Genomic DNA, 18,713 nt, shown 5'->3' with positions numbered 1-18,713 from the left:
TATGTATGTGTGTATATATATATATATATATATATATATATATATATATATATATATATATATATATATATATATATATATACACACACACACACACACACACACACGGTACTATTCTTAGTTAGCGTATTGTCTGTCTTGTTAATGTTTGTTTATAATGGAGAAGTGTAACAAAAAATAATTTCCCCCAGGGATCAATAAAGTATTCTGATTCTAAAAATAAAGTGTTTTGCAAGTATCTTTATGATGTGTTATTGAACCTATATTATAGTCAGTCCTCTTTTTAGAAGTCTTTTTTTGGTTTACTTTACTGTGATTTTGTATTTGTTACGATCTCTGAAGGAGGCATTTTTTGATGGAAAGACTTTTTTACCAGATAAAAAAAGGAGAAACATAACGATCACTTTTCCCAAGCCGATTGCAGCTTCTACCTGCTGATAAGAATAACGTTTCATCACTCACGAATATCTGTTTGACATATTATAATAAAAATCCAACTGTGTTCTTGACATTATTTGAATTTGAGCAAACTTAATGTCTCAGGCGGATCAGGAACGTTCAGAGCTGATATTGTTTCCGCGGGGAGGTTTTAGGTTGAAGCGCCGTCTCTGGTGCTTCGTCGGTGAGGTTTGTGAAAGTTGCTGAGCTGAGGACCGTAAAAGCAGTTACGGGGCGTTCTTAGTGACAGCTTCTCGCCAGTGTTGGTGGGAGCTCAGAGCCTGTTAGAATGAGAGCTGTGTGCTTTTCAGCGGTTCGAGACCAACTCAGTTTCTCTTTCATTTAGCTTGGACTGGTTTGTAAACATGGAGCAGCCAGCCAGTGTCAACTCAGATCCTCTTCAGCGACTTGACGGTACCGGTGAGTGTGTCAGCGGCGGACTCGTGTAACTATCAGCATTATTGCTCCGTGAGTCCCTAACGTTTGCTTTATCCTCTCATTTATAGGTCGTTGCGTACAAATCCGCAACTGGATTGGATTTTGGTGAGTGTCCCGATATTTTCAACAGATCACCAATAAGAAAGATCCCTCTTATTTCATCTAAATACATGTTGTGTCGTATCTATAGTAAAAGACGTTGTTCGCTCGTAAGTACTTCTTATGCGAATAAAAAGTGCTGACTGTGAAAGTGAAGTCCACAGCTTCGTCATCTCTCATTTCTCCCTAAACTTTAATGGGATGTGATAAGAACCTATAGATACACGTCATTGCTATGTTTATTCACACGCAGAAATGAGGAAATGTTTTTAGGTCTTATTTGTAGTCTTCCTCTCACCATTAATCGGATTTTTCAGCTGTGGGCCCCGCCCCTTTTATGTATTTAGCTCCTCCAGCAAGCCTTCCTAAGACCACATGCACTTCAGGAATTGCTTCAAGGTGGCACATTAAGATTGGCTATTCACTGTGTGTGCAGTCAGGTCTTTATGTGGAAAAACGACAGACTTGAGTCGGCACTGGGAAAGCAAAGATGATAATCAGGACTGAGCAGGAGAATAATCAGTAGCCTCTCTTGTACATTCGAGTCTTTGCTTCAGATCTATCACTGTATCTGAAGCACAGTGTCATATGTCACGTCTCTTACTCACCTACTCACGGCTCAAGGTTCACGAGAGCAACGCAGATATAAATAAAGGTCTCAAGCATGTACGACAGAAAGGGAGCAAAGGGAAAATGGAGACAGAAAGGCAGAGGAAAGGCCAGGGACCGAGTACTCGTGCTCCGCTTCGTACTCATTGCAGAGACCTGAGTTCCGTTGTGTTTTGCATTTGCTGCATGTCTCTCCCTCGGTCTGTCTCTTTACGTTATTGCCATTCAACCATCACCTTGTAGTAAAAACAAAAAGCCACAAATAAGTCACAAAAGAAAAGTTGTCATTGAATTCTGTCACACTGATAATTCACATTAGTAAGTAAACTGAAGCACAGATGGAAAGCCCAAGGTGGCATAGCAGGTAGTGAAATGAAAAGGCACTTTAGCTGCTACTGGAAAACAAGCAATTAACAAAGGAGGGAGGGAAAAATACACAAAGCTATAAGAAGATGAAAGCTAGAAAATAATGAAGAAGCAAACTGGAAGGATGGACAGGAAAAAGGTGGAAGGCAGGTTGGAAAAGGAAGACTTTGAAGAAGCTTGAAAGAACAAAGGTTAACGACATGAAAAGCACAAAGACTGTGAAAAGGTCTTTGTTGAAAAAGTTTTAATATTATTTTAAAAAATGTATCCTTAAATGAATTCAAAAAACTAAACTATGAGTAGCTGATAAATGCTTGCTAATGCAAAAGTTTTGAAAGTGCACGGTACTGAGTGCACGATATTTTGGGGGGTTTTATGTTGAGAGAAATTTTGCAGCCGCTGATTAAGTTGTTATTTTTTGATGCATCTCCGTATCTCGTTTTTATCTTTCCACATCTATACAGGCTCCTCGGTTTGTGCAACAACTTTGCTTACGTGGTGATGCTGAGCGCCGCACATGACATTCTCGAGAAACAAGAGTCACGAAATGAAACGGCGTCTGTAAGAGAACAAATGTGTATTTAAATATGCACTGCTCAAATAAATGAAAGGAATACTTGATCACTGGATTCTGGCACAAAGTCTTCAGAGATGTTGATCTGTCCAATCAGGAAACAGAAACTGTTGTGAATGCATTTCACCTGCTTAGGTGCAAATGAAAGATGCATAAGGTGCACTGGAGGAGTAACAACAACTATTTCTATGTCACTGCTCATAGTAAGAGAAGGTACCTGCAGTCTATTCAGAGTGCACAGCTCTAACCCTGCAGCAGGACGGTCATGTGATGAGGAGCGCTGCCAGAGCTCATATACTCATCATGTTCCAGGCAGAGGATGACTTTGGTTTCCTCTGATTCCATTTCCATCGTTACATCTTATTTTTCCACAATAAACTGCATGATGTACTTTACCAGTTCATATTCTCAAGTTAAAAATCTCATTCATTGAGATCTGATGTGTGACTCAAGTGTTCCCTTTATTTTTTGAGCAGTGTAGTTTGGCAGTGGTCACGTTTCAAAGTCGTTCTATGTTTAGGGTTAAGTGAACTTCTCAGCTGTATATTTCTATTATTGTTTCCCAGACTTCAGCCTCACTGCACGTGGACTTCCAAGTTGGGAACAGTAGCAACAGTAGCATCTATGACTGCAACCCTGTCTCTACTGCGGTAAATAAAGGTTCACTGCACTGATGCAGTAAAACGTTTGTTCTGGGTGTTTAGTGTCGAGACAAATGTTATAAACTTTTGACTGGTTCACAGTTTGTGCTCTCGTTTAGAAGCGGTGACTTCCTTTTAAATGTTTATTTTAAAAAAGACAAACGTCACATGATTGATGAGGTACTGAAACTAGTATAACACTTAACCAAAGAAGGATAACAGCAGGAAAGCTTCCTACACTAATAAGGCTAATGTGTACATATTAACAGAAGTATATTCAATCAATAAATACAGTCCAATATATGGTATAATAACAGATATACTGTAGATTGTATCTTAGATAGTAAGTTAGGAAACATGTTCATGTTTGTAGTCAACAGTATTTAGCAGATCATAAATATTTCAGGTTCCTGGAGGTTATGAAAAACTCATAAAATATTATTATCATTATAGAGACATTACTGAGCACATACATTTATGTATTATATAATTTAGTTGTCATGGCCATTACATTATGGTGGACCAGCCAAACACCATCACTGTAGTAGCACGCTCCACATAAATAATGCGTTCTGTTTGTTGGTACATTTGAAAGTGTGGAAAAGAAAAAGGTCTAACATGTGTTCTCAGTTTAATCCACAAAACCCAATGTTACAGGAAAAATGATTCTATGTTTCTTTACCTTCTTTTAAATGTACAAAGATGCCCTTTGTCTATGGTTAGATTAGTTTAGAATTATCCTTTTAGACTTTCCCAGCAAAGACATATTGTTTTGGGACATATTGTTTTATCTCTCACAGCTCTCTCCCAGCTCTCTGCTGACGAGACTAGTACCACATATGGAGTTGTTTATTTTATCTGTTTATTATTTTCTTATCCTGTTCTCACTGTCTCTGTGCTCTGTGCCTATAAAAAATGCCAAGCCACTGTGCATGGTGTGAGTTGTTCTCAGCAGCTCACCCGTGTACACGTTTAGCAAAGAAAGTAACTTTGTCTCATTGTGTCTTTATTTCTCCTGGGTTTTTTACAGAGTTTTCTCCTAACACCCAAAAATAAAAGCTGAGTTTTATTTCTGGTTGTTTCCCAGCTTCATTAAAACTATTGACAGATGTATGAGGCAGCAGTGGTGAGGTGTGTGGTAGGAGTGACGGATGGGTTTAAGCTGGGGGTGGCATCCGCACTCTTTACTGTGAGCCCCTTTTGATTGTGATTGTGATGTTCATGCAGGAGTCTCTGTGGACGATGATGTTTGCAGATGACGTTATGATATGTAGTGAGAGCAGGTGGAACAGTGTGTGGACAGGTGGAGGTAAGCGTGGGAGAGATGAGGACTGAACATCAGTCAGAGAGAGAGAGAAGGTGAACATGCAAGCAGTAGAAATGGAGAAGGTAGATAAGTTTAAATACCTGTAATCAGTCATCCAAAGTAATGTGCAGTGCACAACAGAGAGGAGTGGAGACGATTGTAAAGGGTGGTTTGTGACAGAAGAATTAGAGGAGGAATTAGGAATGTAGTAAAAGCTGTGATGATGTATGGTGTGATAACAGTGGGCACTGGCAAAAGGTAGAGCTGAAGCTTTTCATTAGGAGTGACCAGGATGGGCATGATTAGAAATTAGTATATCAGAGCGTTTGAACGTGTACAGAGGACAGAAACTGAAAATGCAGGACAAAAGATGTTAGATATGGAGCAGCCAGGCAGGAGGACAAGAGGAAGACCTCAGAGGAGATTGATGGATGGTAGTGAAGGAGGGCATAAGGATGGATGGTGTGGCAGAAACTACAAGCTGTATCATTTGTGTCCACAGACGTTCAGTTGTTACATTTTTCTTGGCAGGCTGTGCTGTTAGCTGACATCCTACCAACACTCTTCATCAAACTGTTCGCTCCCTTTGTGATCCACAAAATGCCTTATGGGTAATTATTACTTTGATTGCTGTTCTTTGTTTCCACTTGCTGTGTTTTTACAGTAACTAACAATCATCACTCACATTATTGGTACGATCTGATTTCACTGCACTGATAATAAACAAATAGTTGTTTCTTTGACAAACTTGCAAATGACAAAAACTGTGACGTCCTTCCTGTTTTACAGTAGTGTGCTTGTATCAGGTGTCAGGATTTTAGCCCCACTGGCAACATGAGGTTTGAGTTTGGTTTAAAAAAAGAGACAGAAGAAGAAAACAACAAGAACTTTGTTTTATTTGCATATTATTTCCACTCAATCCCACCTTTGGCGCTCTTTTTGTGCTGCTGCTGAGCTGCTGTGATGTCTTTTGGCAATAATGATCTCCATTTGTTTTCGTCTGGCTTTAATGTTTTCATGTATATAAGATGTTAAATTTATGAATGAGAGCTTAGCAGTGACCAAACATATGAAATTGGAGCAATAAACAAACCTACTTGGTTAATGGCTGTGCCTGGTTTCAGTGGCCCCGGCTGACTAATCAGAGCTGAAAAAGAAAAGAAAAATTGGACTTTATATGTTTTGTGTGTGATATAGTCAGGAAGTCAGTTGTTAACAGACTGAGTTCTTCTTGCTGTCTGCATAAAAACATCGCTGTCATGGTGCTTTCCAGCTTTCCTGGTTAATTCCTGTTCTTTTATCCCAGCATTCGAGTGTTGTTCTGTGCCATCATGGCAGCAACGAGTTTCCTCCTGGTGTCCTTCTCCTCAGCTGTGTGGATGAGTATTCTCGGTAAAGCAACCTGTTAATAATTCAGATCAGATCTTTTATCATTAAGGGTGTCTGATATGGCTCTGATGAGCTTTTAGAAGGTGGATTAGATAAAACTTTGAGTTATTTTCTTCGGTTTAATTTCTTCTTATCTACTGTGAGCATCTGTGGTTGTTCCACAGAAGCTTGATAGAGCTTTACTGCTGCTATAAATAATCATTTATCGTACCCGTTCACGCTTCTATCAAATACACTCCTCCAGACACCAAACGTACCAGCCCCAAACTAAATGCTGCCACCTTGAAAGCAGTAGTGATACTGGCACCACAGATCTACTGGTAGAACTGGATACCAGATGCAAAGATGGCCCCTGCTTGCTAGAAATGTCCTGATAGGCTCTAAAGGGCTTGTGCAGCAAAATACCATTAGCAGTGGATGGAAATTGTTTCTTTTTTTTAATAGACAGCACTATTTCAGACATTACTGTTAGAATCAAGCAGACCTCTATGTGAATAAAATAAGTCAGTAAAGAGCAACTAAATTCGATTCAGTTCACCAGTAACTAAAATGTAACCATTGTGACTGCCCACAAAGGTCCTGTAAATGAGCTCTTTTTATTGAAGTTTGTTCTTCAAACAAAAGAATAAATTCTTCCTCTTTGCTCTCTCTGATCACGTTCTCTGTGGCTGTGTTTGCAGGAGTGATCTTTGCCAGTATCAGCTCAGGACTGGGAGAGTTGTCCTTCCTCTCTCTAACAGTATATTTCAGCAGGTAAACACTCTTCACTCATTCTTTTTGCCAATTTTGAATTCAGTTGCTGCTCTCTTATTAAAGATTCAAACAGAGCTTGTCCAGATGACAGAACTTGGGTTGATGCCCAAAGTGTAGGGTAAAGTTTGTGAACAAGGCAGAGTTTACACAGTCGAATTCTTTGAATTCCTGCATAAAGACAAAATTTTATTTGTATTTTATTTGCTGTGTGGAATCCCGTTTCTGCCAGGACTGAAGTAAGAATAGCTTGAGACCAGAATCATTCAATGGAAATTACTTTTTGTTACACTTGCTTAGTAAAAATTGTGAAAAGATAAAAAATTATAAATAAAATAATAATTCATTAAGTTGATATAACAAAGTCCAAGTGAATTAACTGCTATGGAAAAAGAAAAATTGAAAAAAACAAACAAAACAAAACTAATTCTATGTGTCAGAATTAAATGAACAATACCAAGTGTGCAGTATTAATGGAGGTTTGCAGAAAGTAATTTTACAGTAGTTTAAATGTAAGTTGAGAGTAAGGAGCTTTGGTTGTTTTATAAAAACAAAAGTTTAGAGGGGTTGGGATTGTTGACAGTTCTAACTAAAAACTGAAATAAAATACAGATGATAACAAGAAAAGCAAAGTGAGTTTATTTTTCATACATTTTACACAAATTTCCATTCATCATTTTCTCCCTGATGCCACCCATTTGTTTCTGGAGCGTCATAGTGTTTTATGGAGCCAGACTCAAGCAGAGGTTGGAGTGCTGTCTCCATGAGCTGTGCACACAGACACACCTGCTCATTAATAAGTTACACACTAATAAAAAACACCACCAGAATTCCCAGACTTCTTGGACAGTCTGCACCACAGAGTTATATGATCTTGGTAAAAATGGTAAATGGCCTGTATTTGCGTAGCGCTTTACTTAGTCCTGATGGACCCCAAAGCGCTTCACACTACATTCAGTCATCTGCCCATTCACACACACATTCACACACTGGTGATGGCAAGCTGCATTGTAGCCACAGCTGCCCTGGGGCCCACTGATTGCCTCTGTAAGATAATTCCTTCTTCAAAAGACATCAGCAGCATAAATCAGCTGGCATCAGTGACCAGCTGTGCTGATGCCTAGCAGAGAACAGATGGACTGCTACAGGTTTGCAAAAAGAAAAGTTATGAAGGAGTTATCAATCTGATATTCTTGATATCAGACATTTTCCACTGAGTTACGTAGTTTGGGTGCTTGACTTTAAATGTCAGTTTCCACGATGACAGAGCTTTTTCACAGTAACTCCAAGTTTCCTTCTAACAGTAATCCTGCTTACAGCTTAGACTCACAGCAGATAAAGTCCCGGTCAGAAATGAGTTTAAGAAGCTGTGAATGGTCTTCCAACCGTGTTTTTATTTTTACTCTGGAACATTAACGGTGGTTTTCTGTCTGCTCCAGGAGTGTACTGGAAGGCTGGGGCTCAGGCACTGGTGCTGCTGGTCTTATTGGAGCCCTCCTTTACTCAGTCCTCATCCAAGCTGGCCTTTCACCACGGGTTACACTGCTTATCATGCTGGTCGTCCCATTCACTATGGTGGTAAGGTAAGTGTGCAGGGACAAGGATTCTCTGTATTTTTGTGTTGTGACTCATCGCTCACTCAGATAGTTAGTTTGTGCTTTGTTATTTGTGGACATATTATCTTATTTTGTTTTTAGCATTTTTGGATGGGAGTTGCTTAAAGTGAATCAGTGGCACCAAACTTGGCAGGGGATTAAGACATTCTTTAACTATGGTCTTGTGGCTTAGGCAGGTAGGCTGTTTTTAAGTTGTCATAGCATGTACACCGTGTGTGCATCTAATATGTCAGTGGTGATGGATGCTAATGACATCCTCACGAGGTGAGTGTTTTGTGCTGTGACCTTTAGTGCTGTGGGAAATATGGCTACTGGATCACTTGTGAGTGTTGTTGGCCAGGTGATGGCAATAACACTGAGGGGTGCTGAGCCATCCTTGATGTGATCATTGTGTGGCCATAGCTCTCCATTTTGTGGTTGGTCACTAGTATGCTTTCTTTACTGAACCTTGTGGATTAACCCTTTAGAGCCGATCGGAGCGGACACGCTCTGTTTTGCGTAACTATTTTTAAATCCCAGTAGCACTGCAACCACGTAAGCTAGCGCAAATTGTTTTTTTGCATATGAAACCGGAGGAGTTGTACTTACATCTTATGCCATCAGATTGTCCTAGGTCACGGTTTCCTTCCACATAAAGCTTTGCAAAAACTGCATAAAAAGCGCTTGCAGGAACAAAAACATGATATTCCAGAAACACGCTTTGCCGATCCGATCAGCTGTTCATAACACTTCCTAGTTGGAATAGACGTCAGCGCGAACTTTTGCATTTCCGCCATTACCGGCCCGAAACCGGAAGTGACTTCATTTTCGCGGAAATGTAGTCTTTTTTACCATCAGGGCCTCAGGGCATATACTGGTCTTTTTAAAAGTTATCTTTGACTTTATGACTTTCTGTGTCGTTTCTGGGATGCTGAGGACTCATATTGCACTGCTGGAAATAGTTTATTTTGATGCATATGCTGCTTTTTTGCAAATTTGCAGTATAATATTTATTTTCGTTTTTCCTGCAGTATATAAAAATTGGTGTATTTCAAAAATAAAACTATGAAGACACTCAAAATAAATTTCCTGTGGTGGGAAACTATTTTGTGCAACTTTTTTGTATTTACAGTTTTGAGGGATAAGCCTCTTAAATTTCTCTAACTACAAATATATGTTAAAAAAGCAAAAACGATTTTCAATTTTTTTGTAGTTTATTGCACTTTTTTGCAATTTATGTAATTACTATGCACTTAATGAATACATATTATTAAAATCTGGGCTATAATGGTTGTATTGATGTATAGCAACTTGAAATGCTCCCAAAAATGGCTCCACAGCATGTAAAAATATAATATAAGCTCTGGCGGACTTGGTTCTATGGTAGGTCTTAAAGGGTTAAAGTAACTTGTGGTATAAGGCCATTTGAATGTGACCATTTGTGTGGTGGAAACAACAGATCACTTGATTGTGGGTATTTGTTGCTACTTTTGGTTTTGTGTTGTAGCAGGTCAAGTAATCATTTTGAGTTTGTGACTGTCGTGCTCCTTTGTGTTGGTCACATGTTACTTCCTGTGTGTTCAGTGTGGCAACTTCAAATCCTCATGCAGGGGCATCCATGCTTAAAGATGCCTACTATAATGTGAACACTGTGCTTCTGTTAGCTTTTACTTTTATTTCAGGTTTGTGGTTCAAGGACCTGAAGGCTTCAGGGGGGCTTTTAATAAATGTAGGGGTCCTAGAGGAACCCTTTTGAGGGAGGAGGTGTTATGTCCCTCTGCAGCCCCTAATCTCCTCAGTGTGTTCACCTAGTCAGGTGCTGATAAAGGCATATCTGAGGCAGGCTTTTTAGCCAGCCATTTTAGCCGACCTGCTATGCATTTTAGGATTAAAACCTCTTCTCACCCACAATCTGGTATTCATCTCCTTTTTTATGTTGCGGCTTTTGAGCTGGGTCGTAACAGAGACTTAACAAGGGTCCAATTTTGAATTAAGCTTCTGTAGGTCTAAGGTGTAGGTAGCCCAATGCGTTCATCTGTGGAGGTGAAGTGGTGGCCAAATAGTCACTTTAATTGAGTTCAGTTGACTCCAGTTCACTTCAGTCAAATGAGACATTGACAGGATGTAGTTTGTATTTCCTGTTGAGACTTTTTCCCTGTAAACTGCGTATAAATGAAGCTGAAACTTACAAAATGATTTGTCGTCTTCTTCATCCCAACAATTTTACCAGCTATTTCCTCCTGCTGGTTTGTCCACCTTCATTACCTCAGTGGAGGACCAAGGACACTGAGTATGCAGCTTTGGTCTCTGAGGACAGACAGCAACTTCTGGACAGTTCAGACGAGGAGGAGCCCGAGAGCTCCACCACAGGTAAATGTCACATTAGAAGGGTGTAGCATGAAATCAGCAATAAACTGAAATTTAAATAAAGTTCAGCAACCAAATCCTGTAAAGACAAACTCTGTTTCATTGTTTGATATATCTACTAACTGAACACGAACACATGAGTTCCTGTAAGTGTTTGAGTCCTCCATGACACCAGTTTTGTTTTTCCGTAAGAATACATGAATTTTAACATTTTAAGCAATAATTTGCACAAAAAGGCAGATGCAACAAATATGATGAAGATATAAAATCATTTACATTTGAAGTTTGTCCACAGACACTCACGTTTTCTTACAATGATGACTTTACACTGTTGCCCAATAGACACGCCTGAAAGATCCCAGAGCGTTGCTTTGCTGTTATCTAATCAGATGGTCATCAACACGTGTCAGTTTCTGTTTGACATGGTGAGAGGAAACGCACTATTCTACATCTTTATTGAAATTGATAAAAGGAGGTCATGACGTAGGGGAAGATGTGAGTCGCTCAGATGGAAAACAGTGAAAAGGTATTTAAAGCACAACAGTAGTTTATATTTACCTCAGCTAAGAAGGTAGAAGTAATGTTATTAATCTGTCAGTCAGCAGGTTTATAGCCCAAATTTTAAAATTGCAAAACGGGGCTAATTTTATATTTTTATTGTTTAAAGTATAAACAACAGACTTCTTAAAAGTTCTCTTCCTTTTTTGAATGTGTGCTGGTAGTCCATAGGAGCTATGAGTTTGGCAGGTATGTGTTGTGGCTGCCTATTGTCACTAAGTGAAGTGTCTCGAAAGAGCCAATAATGTGGGCTACGGTGGATTATGTTTGGCCTTCAGTTGGTTCTTTAGCTCAGCCTCTGTTTCACAGAAGAGTCATAAGAGACTCTGGTGAAGTGGGGAAGTGAAACTTCCTCAAAACTGTCTGCTGCAGTATTGTTCATGTTTTTCTCGTGTACTTTTTGGTCTTTGATTTTTCTTAATGCCTCTGTCTTCAAGGTGAACATGCTGTTTCCTTTTTAACCAATCAGCATTTGACCTACACAAAGGCTGTATCCCAATTCAGGGTCTGCAGCCTTAACGGTCCACAAGGGCCGCGTACTCAAGGAAGACTAAGGCCGGAAGTGCGAGGCTTGTGAAATGGGACGGTCTAGTCTCCGTGGCACTGCCCAGGTTGCCTAGCAACCATGACACTAACAGCTGGAAACGTTTCATACAGCATTATTTGACAGAAATGAAGGAGAAAATCTTTTGTTTGTTTGTTTGTTTGTTTGTTTGTTTGTTTGTTTGTTTGTTTGTTTGTTTGTTTGTTTGTTTGTACATGAGCTTTGATTTGATGAGTATCTGAGGCTGAGACCACAGGACTGTGAAATCATGATTATTGGGCTTCACTTCTGTACTGAACAGTCATTTTAAGATTAGCTTGTAAATAACAATTAGCTAATGTTGTTCATGAGACTAAAGTCATCTTACTTTGGTAATGTAAATATAATATGGACAATATTAAAGTCATTATTTCAATCATTATTAGTTATTAAAGCAGTGAAAGAATTCTGTTTCAAATACTGAGCTTCAGTAAAGATTCAAGCTGCATTTATTTGTATTTGCTGTCACCTTAAATCTTCACTCAAAGACAGGTTTCTTTGACACTGTATATATAACTGTGTTATATATAAGAGACAAATATTGTTGTTTTAATATGTTGGTATTACTCAATTTGTCTCAGTGTTTACTTTAACCTCCTAGGACCTGGCGTCCACATATGTGGACATCACATTTTGGGTTATTTAGACCAAAATACTAAATTTTGCTCTACAAGGGCCTGATATCCACTTACGAGGACATTATACTGCTACTGTTCTATCAAAATTTTAAACAAATATCCTCATATGTAGCTCTTATTTTTCTTAAAAACAAAAATAAGATTAAAAAAAAAATCTGGTAATTCTTTGTTTTTCATTCATCGGGCCTCAATACTCCCAAATATCAAAGAGAAATTAAAAATGCATGTCATGGAAAAGTTCGGGTCTTAGGAGGTTAAATATCCATAAAATCATCACATTCTCTGTAGGATTAAGGTCAGCTATTGAACGGCGTATATTTTAAAGTAAAGGCTTTAAAACCGAGCAGCCTTTGAATTGGTACAGCCTTCGTCGCGTCACTGTGACGTAATCGGCCTTAAAAGCGGCCTTTAAGGCTGCAGACCCTGAATTGGGATACAGCCACAGTGTGACTGCATTGGCAGAGGTGTAGCGCACATGTGCATGCAGGTTACCTGAGTTTTTGCATATATCAAATGACACATCTGCAGTGGCATCAAACATTAGTTTCACTTGCAGAAAGTCGTCTGTGCACAGCTTCATCCTGACTCTCACTGCCTCCATTTAAACTATGCATGTTCCTCTCTTCCTCACTTACTGTATGATGGTTCTTAACAAGTAAATAAAAAACGTTTGTTTTCATAATATTTCAGAATAAGAGCCCAGTTAAGAAATTAAGTGTTTCTATCCAGTGAAGCACGAAAGTGCTTTTAATTTGAAATGGTTACAGGAAAACCTGAGGTCAAGTCAAATGGCTTTATTGTTATTTCAACCATGTTCAGTGCTATAGTACACAGTGAAGCGAGACAGCGTCCCTCCAGTATCATGGTCAATGACATATATGACATGACATATAAAAGACAATCAACACAGGACTACATATTTTAATTCAATTCAATTTTATTTATTTGAATTGAATTGATTTGGCGCTTTATATAATCACAACAAAAGTCACCTCAAGGTGCTTCAACATACATACATACAGTGCAAGTGTGCAAAAACTGCAAAAAACATTGCAGCACCAGACAGAACAGAACGATACAGACACAACAGTGCAACAGAAATGTGCATCAATGACAGTTGGTTGTGCATGTTTGTGTATATGAGATTGTGCAGATAAGTGTGTGTGTCAGTCCAGTCACTGAGTGGTCAGTAGTCTGACGTTTGGGGGAAGAAACTTTCGCGGTCTGGCAGTGAGGGCCTGAATGCTCCGGTACGTCTGTGCCAGAAGGCCAAATTGTAGCCGGAGTAAAATACGAGCGCTCACAGGCTCTGCAGTAGCTGTCTCAGTTTCTGACCACCCTTTGGAACACAAATTTGCGTGCTAAGCTAAACGGATCACATGTTCCTCTCTGTTCTTACTCATGTGACTGATACTGATACTCAGTGTATTGGCAGTTGCTTCCTATTGCTGCTCAACAGTTTGTATATGTTACCTTACAGTGGCCTCAGTGAGAGGCTGCTATGTGTATACGTATCATTTAGTACCCAGAAATGAAATGTTTCAATGATTTGTAATTTCTGACCACGTTATCACAGCTTTCTTTTTGCAAACTGTTTGTTAACACTTAACAAAGACAGTGAACATGAGGCTGCTGACTTCATCTCCTGCTGTGGAACTTCACAGTTTATGTGAATGAATTGTCGTTTTAAAGTTCTGCTGCTTATTGGGAAATAATGTTCTCTTCCTCTTGAATGTAGCAGAGGACCAACCCACTGGGCCTCTCAGTTTCAGAGAGAGACTGTTTGTTATCAGAGTAAGTACACCGTTTACTTGTTTGATCTGAAACTGTTCAGCCAAACTGTTACTGAACTTGATTTCTGTGAGCAGGGCTTGTGGAGGTTTGTGCTTCCACTGGGAGTGGTCTACTTAACCGAGTATTTCATCAACCAGGGTTTGGTGAGTCCTCTGATGCCCTCTAGCAGCACACTCAGCTCACTGCATGCTGTTAGTGAAACTTGGCTCTGATTTTGTGTGATGTTGTGAGAATATTGAACCAGGAATATTTTTTCCCTCTCTGTAAGATGGAACTCCTGTTCTTCCACAATATTTTCCTGACCCATGCAGCTCAGTATCGCTGGTCAGTGATCCATTACAGAGAGTATTCAGTATGAATGACTTCATGCAGATTGTTTGGGGTGTGCAGCTATACTTGTCTCTTGTTTGCATCCTCAGGTATCAGACTCTGTACCAGCTTGGTGTACTGCTCTCTCGATCCTCTCTGCACTGTGTGAAGATCAGGAAAGTGTGGATTCTCAGTGTTCTGCAGGTGAGAAATGAGAATAAAATACAAATCAGCACCAGAAGGATGTCTGGGTTAAGCTAGGCTCCCTTTTTTTGGTAGAGGAGCTTAACCTGCAACTTTATTCTGACTGGCTACTCATTACAAACAATAGATTTGAACATCAGTATTTTTTGCTGCTTGTGTGTATCTGTGTGTACGTAGTGCATATAAAATGTTGTGCACAAATCCATAATTGGTCCATTAGGCAGTAGGTGAAGCTGCATTAGTGCATAGAAGTGTTAGGAGCAGCCAATAACAAAACGGCGCAGCAGCTGTCCTCAAAAAATTACGACCACACAATGATCCTCATCTAGTAATATTTACAAGGAAACGTTCATACTATTTACACAGTGACCCTGTGTAAATTTCCAGGTGAAACAGAGAAAGTGCTGATGATGTTGTATAAGAGAGAAGCCTGCACCTCTAAGGCAAGAAATTTGGAGAAAATCTGACTGTAGAAAAAGAAAGAAGCCAGGAGAGGTGTGGCTTTGCAGAGTGTCTCAACAACTGTTTAGGACAAAGTGACACTCAGGCTGAAATAATAGGAGAGCTGAATAAATGATTATTTTCCATCATACATTGCATAGTTTATGGTTTGTTTTCAGGTGACTGAATAATTTGTGTTGCTTTGTGATGCAGATAACTATAGTACATGCATATGGGGTTGTTAAATGTGTGTGAATGTATACTTTACAGACACTGCTGTGTTTCTCAGAGCTGCTTCTCTCTCCTCTCCACAGACGCTGAACGCTGTGTTTCTTCTGTTTGCTGTACGTTACCTGTTCCTGCCCACTGTTTGGTTGGTGTTCACTTTTATCCTCTATGAGGGTCTGCTGGGTGGAGCAGCATATGTCAACACCTTCCACTTCATCAGCAAGGAGGTAAAGGACAGCTTCAGAGAACCATTCATATAGTTTAGACTCTGACTTTAGGAATCTGGATAATTCCATATTTTCTGTTCTTCGACCTCTGTGCAAAGCTGCATTTCATTTTTTATCCATTCACGGATACATACACACTCTGCAAATGTCACAATGATTATTTTAGGAGATCAGTACAGAAGCAGCTGTGCACTGTTGAGCTGTTTTTACTCCACAGTAAGCATGCATCTACCTCAGAGTGTCTTCTCTTTTCTCCTACAGACTGAAGACAGACACAGGGAGTTCTCCATGGCTGCTGCCAGCATTGGAGACAGCCTGGGCATAACTGTGGCTGGACTCATATCTCTTCCTGTCCACACTTACTTCTGTTCATTATAACCAAGCCCACACACTGACCAGCACGATGAGTAAGCAAAACGTGGGTGCGTTCGATTTTTAAATCCGAACTGGGTTAGAGACAAAAAGCAGACATTACATAAAAATGTCAATATAAAGTCTTTGACTCCACATCCTGTACTTGCTGCATATTTATAGATAACAGCAAGTGAACTATATAGAAAGTCCAGAGTCCACAAAAGTGTTTTTTACCTTCAGCCAGAGATCAAATAATATCAATAACATCCTACCTACGATCACAGAAGGTAAACCTGAAACACAGATCAGTGAAACCGATAGGCCAGAAAATATTGTCTTGTTTTGATGACCAGTTTCTTTGTGGTTTTCCTTCATGAAAAACCTTCCAGTGGTTCACAGAACAAAAGCTTTCAATGTGAAACAAGATCGGGATATATTTCAATTTGACATAATGAATAAAAAATATATAAATGCAATACATTTTAAAGTCACAGAAGAGGAGATGTCATTTCAGCAAGTTTACTGTGTTTTAATTGTGGTAACTAAAGAGTCCTCTTTAAGTATAAAGTATCTCTGAGCTGTGACCAGGCAGCTAGTATCGTGTAGGAAATCCCTCCACACCAACCTTCAACGCTAAGATTTACCTTAAAATCTAAACTGTTATTTTACTGACCTTCATTTTAACATTAACTCCTCAAACTGAACTCTGGGTTCAGAAACTGTTCTATGAATGACTACTCAGCTAGGATGTGCCATTACTATTTTCAAACTATTTTAAAAGTCAGAGAGCTCAGTCATTGAATGCTGCAATTAAATTTTTGGGAGGTGAAATTATAAAACTATTGCTTTCAGGGGGCAAATAAAGCTCAGTAGGTAGAGTGGTTGCCCCATGATCGGAAGGTTGGGGGTTTGAATCTACTGAACAGCTACCCTGAGCAAGGTACTGCTCCCTGGGCACTAGATTGGTGGCTGCCCACTGCTTCACTGAGTGAATGGGTTAAATGAGAGGAATTTTCCCACGGTGATCAATAAAGTATACATTATTATTATTATTTGAAGAAACTGTGAGTAAATATAATGCTGAAGCCTGACGGCTCTCACTAAGTGCCTTCTATAATAAGTAGTTCTATAGTTAAGAGTTTAATTCATGTTAATAAATAGCAGAGATTACTTTCGTATTTCAGTTGTAGTCAAACGTTTGCAAACACTCATCGTAGAAATGAATCTGAAATTTGGGATTTTCATTATTTTTTTGACATGACTATAGGTGACTTCAATCTTACTGAAAGATTGTGGACTATGCTTAAAATCCAGGTTGGTACCAGGAAACCAAGAGAAGAATAATGGTCAAATATAACGTCAGAATCATGCCTGATTGAGGTGGAAATTTTTCCAAATTAACTTCAACCATGTGCATCCAATTCTCATTTTCAAAGTCTTTTGTTTTTGCAGATGCTATAAAATCATTCCTCTCTGGGAAGAAAACAATTCAAAGAAATGATTAAAGTCCAAAATTACCATGACATTCATGTCCATGATGAGTGTATGTAACAAAGCGAGCAAAAATGTGAGTGTATGTAACAAAGCGAGCAAAAATGTGAGTGTATGTAACAAAGCGAGCAAAAATGCCTTCTATTATAGTTTTTAATACCAGGAGATCATTCGGAGCTTTAAAATGCCACTTGTTTCAGATTTGTACAAAAACAATGTCACACACAGATTTGTTTTTGTGATGTTTATCGTGTGCAACTTGACATCATTTTGCTTAGCTGTGGCTTTTCTGATTCTAATGAAAGACTGCTTGTTAAACTGTGGCACAGTTAGTCACTGCAGGTGGAGCACAGAACACCTGGGAATGGCTGAGATGTGAAACAAAGTTGATTTTAATATTTTTGTTGTAAAATAAAGAAAATAGAGGTTGCTCATGCCGTCATGCTGACATGTATTTTACTAAAATTCTTGGAAGCACTTTTGTTATTTTTTTGTAACATTGTGGGCTGTTGAATTTGTTTTCTTTTCTTGGAATGCAGTTTATGTCCTTAAATACTTGATTCATGTGTCCTGTTTTCTCCTGAACACTCAAACGCAGACCAACGGTCCTACTGACATTCTAATGACCACATAAAGCTAATGCTAATGCTTAACTGGAAGAACCTTGTTACAATATAATATTGTTTTTTAATCTTCTGCTTGCTTCAAATCAAATTTTACAGGAAATCAGAGATGAGGTTCACTTTGACTTTGTTAGCTTGCCAGTTAGCTACAAACATGTGGTTGTCCTTTCTTGCGCAGAGAGCCGTGACATTTCTAATTGTACCGATTTTTTTCTTTGATATAAAGTGTATGTGTCATAAACTGGAATGTGTCGTGCTTTATTACTTATAGTGATGTAAGATAACATAGGTTGGTCTTTAACTGGGGTGTTTCGTGAACCATTTATTAACCTAATATTTAATTCAAAATTATTTAGGGAAAAAAGTAAGGTTGCTATAGTCAGCAATCTGCAGTATTTTCTCTGCTGTCCACTTTGTGCCTAATATATCAGACAAATGCTTGTAGAGTGGAGAATTTATACTGTGGTATCCCAAAGCTATAGGTGATGTTTCTAAGCCAAAATGAATTAAAATGTATAAATATAGGTTACTGTTCCATAACACACATTTTTCTTGTTAAACTTCTACTTGAACTACATTACATTTCATAGTGGAGCACAGAACATGACACAAAAACTTTAATTCTTTATAATTAAATTAAAAGGGTATATTCTACCTTCGTTACAAGTCAAATATTTCAGTAGTTCAATAT

At 38.9% G+C, this 18,713-nt stretch overlaps 1 protein-coding gene across 2 annotated transcripts; it reads left to right on the top strand.

The window, feature by feature from the left end:
* The first annotated feature begins 598 nt into the window (after nt 1-598).
* On the top strand, nt 599-18,269 carry cln3 (CLN3 lysosomal/endosomal transmembrane protein, battenin). 2 transcript variants are annotated; one of them, XM_085453321.1, is made up of 15 exons: nt 599-858; nt 945-981; nt 2,415-2,511; nt 3,091-3,174; nt 5,003-5,082; nt 5,778-5,863; nt 6,541-6,613; nt 8,050-8,193; nt 10,436-10,575; nt 14,093-14,145; nt 14,220-14,288; nt 14,414-14,469; nt 14,565-14,658; nt 15,414-15,554; nt 15,816-18,269. In XM_085453321.1, exons 1-15 carry the CDS (start codon nt 804-806, stop codon nt 15,930-15,932), a joined length of 1,326 nt encoding a protein of 441 aa, XP_085309447.1. In that variant the 5' UTR covers nt 599-803; the 3' UTR covers nt 15,933-18,269. The 2 variants fall into 2 exon arrangements, with proteins under 2 accessions (XP_085309447.1, XP_085309446.1); XM_085453320.1 differs by having other exon boundaries at nt 14,090-14,145.
* The last annotated feature ends 444 nt before the right edge of the window (nt 18,270-18,713 follow it).

This window comes from Copadichromis virginalis, linkage group LG4 (genome assembly GCF_057382275.1).
Source record: "Copadichromis virginalis isolate Kocher_CV1m ecotype Utaka linkage group LG4, C_Virginalis_male_GT1.1, whole genome shotgun sequence".
NCBI lineage: Eukaryota > Metazoa > Chordata > Actinopteri > Cichliformes > Cichlidae > Copadichromis > Copadichromis virginalis.
This window is presented reverse-complemented; position numbering and strand designations above follow the sequence as displayed.

Bases quoted from the DNA above. Each gene is read 5' to 3' on its own strand.
- cln3 (XM_085453320.1), top strand. From the start codon at position 804: ATGGAGCAGCCAGCCAGTGTCAACTCAGATCCTCTTCAGCGACTTGAC. The intron at 8,194-10,435 runs GTAAGTGTGCAG...CAATTTTACCAG, and splicing joins CCATTCACTATGGTGGTAAG to CTATTTCCTCCTGCTGGTTT. The intron at 14,289-14,413 runs GTGAGTCCTCTG...CCTCTCTGTAAG, and splicing joins ATTTCATCAACCAGGGTTTG to ATGGAACTCCTGTTCTTCCA.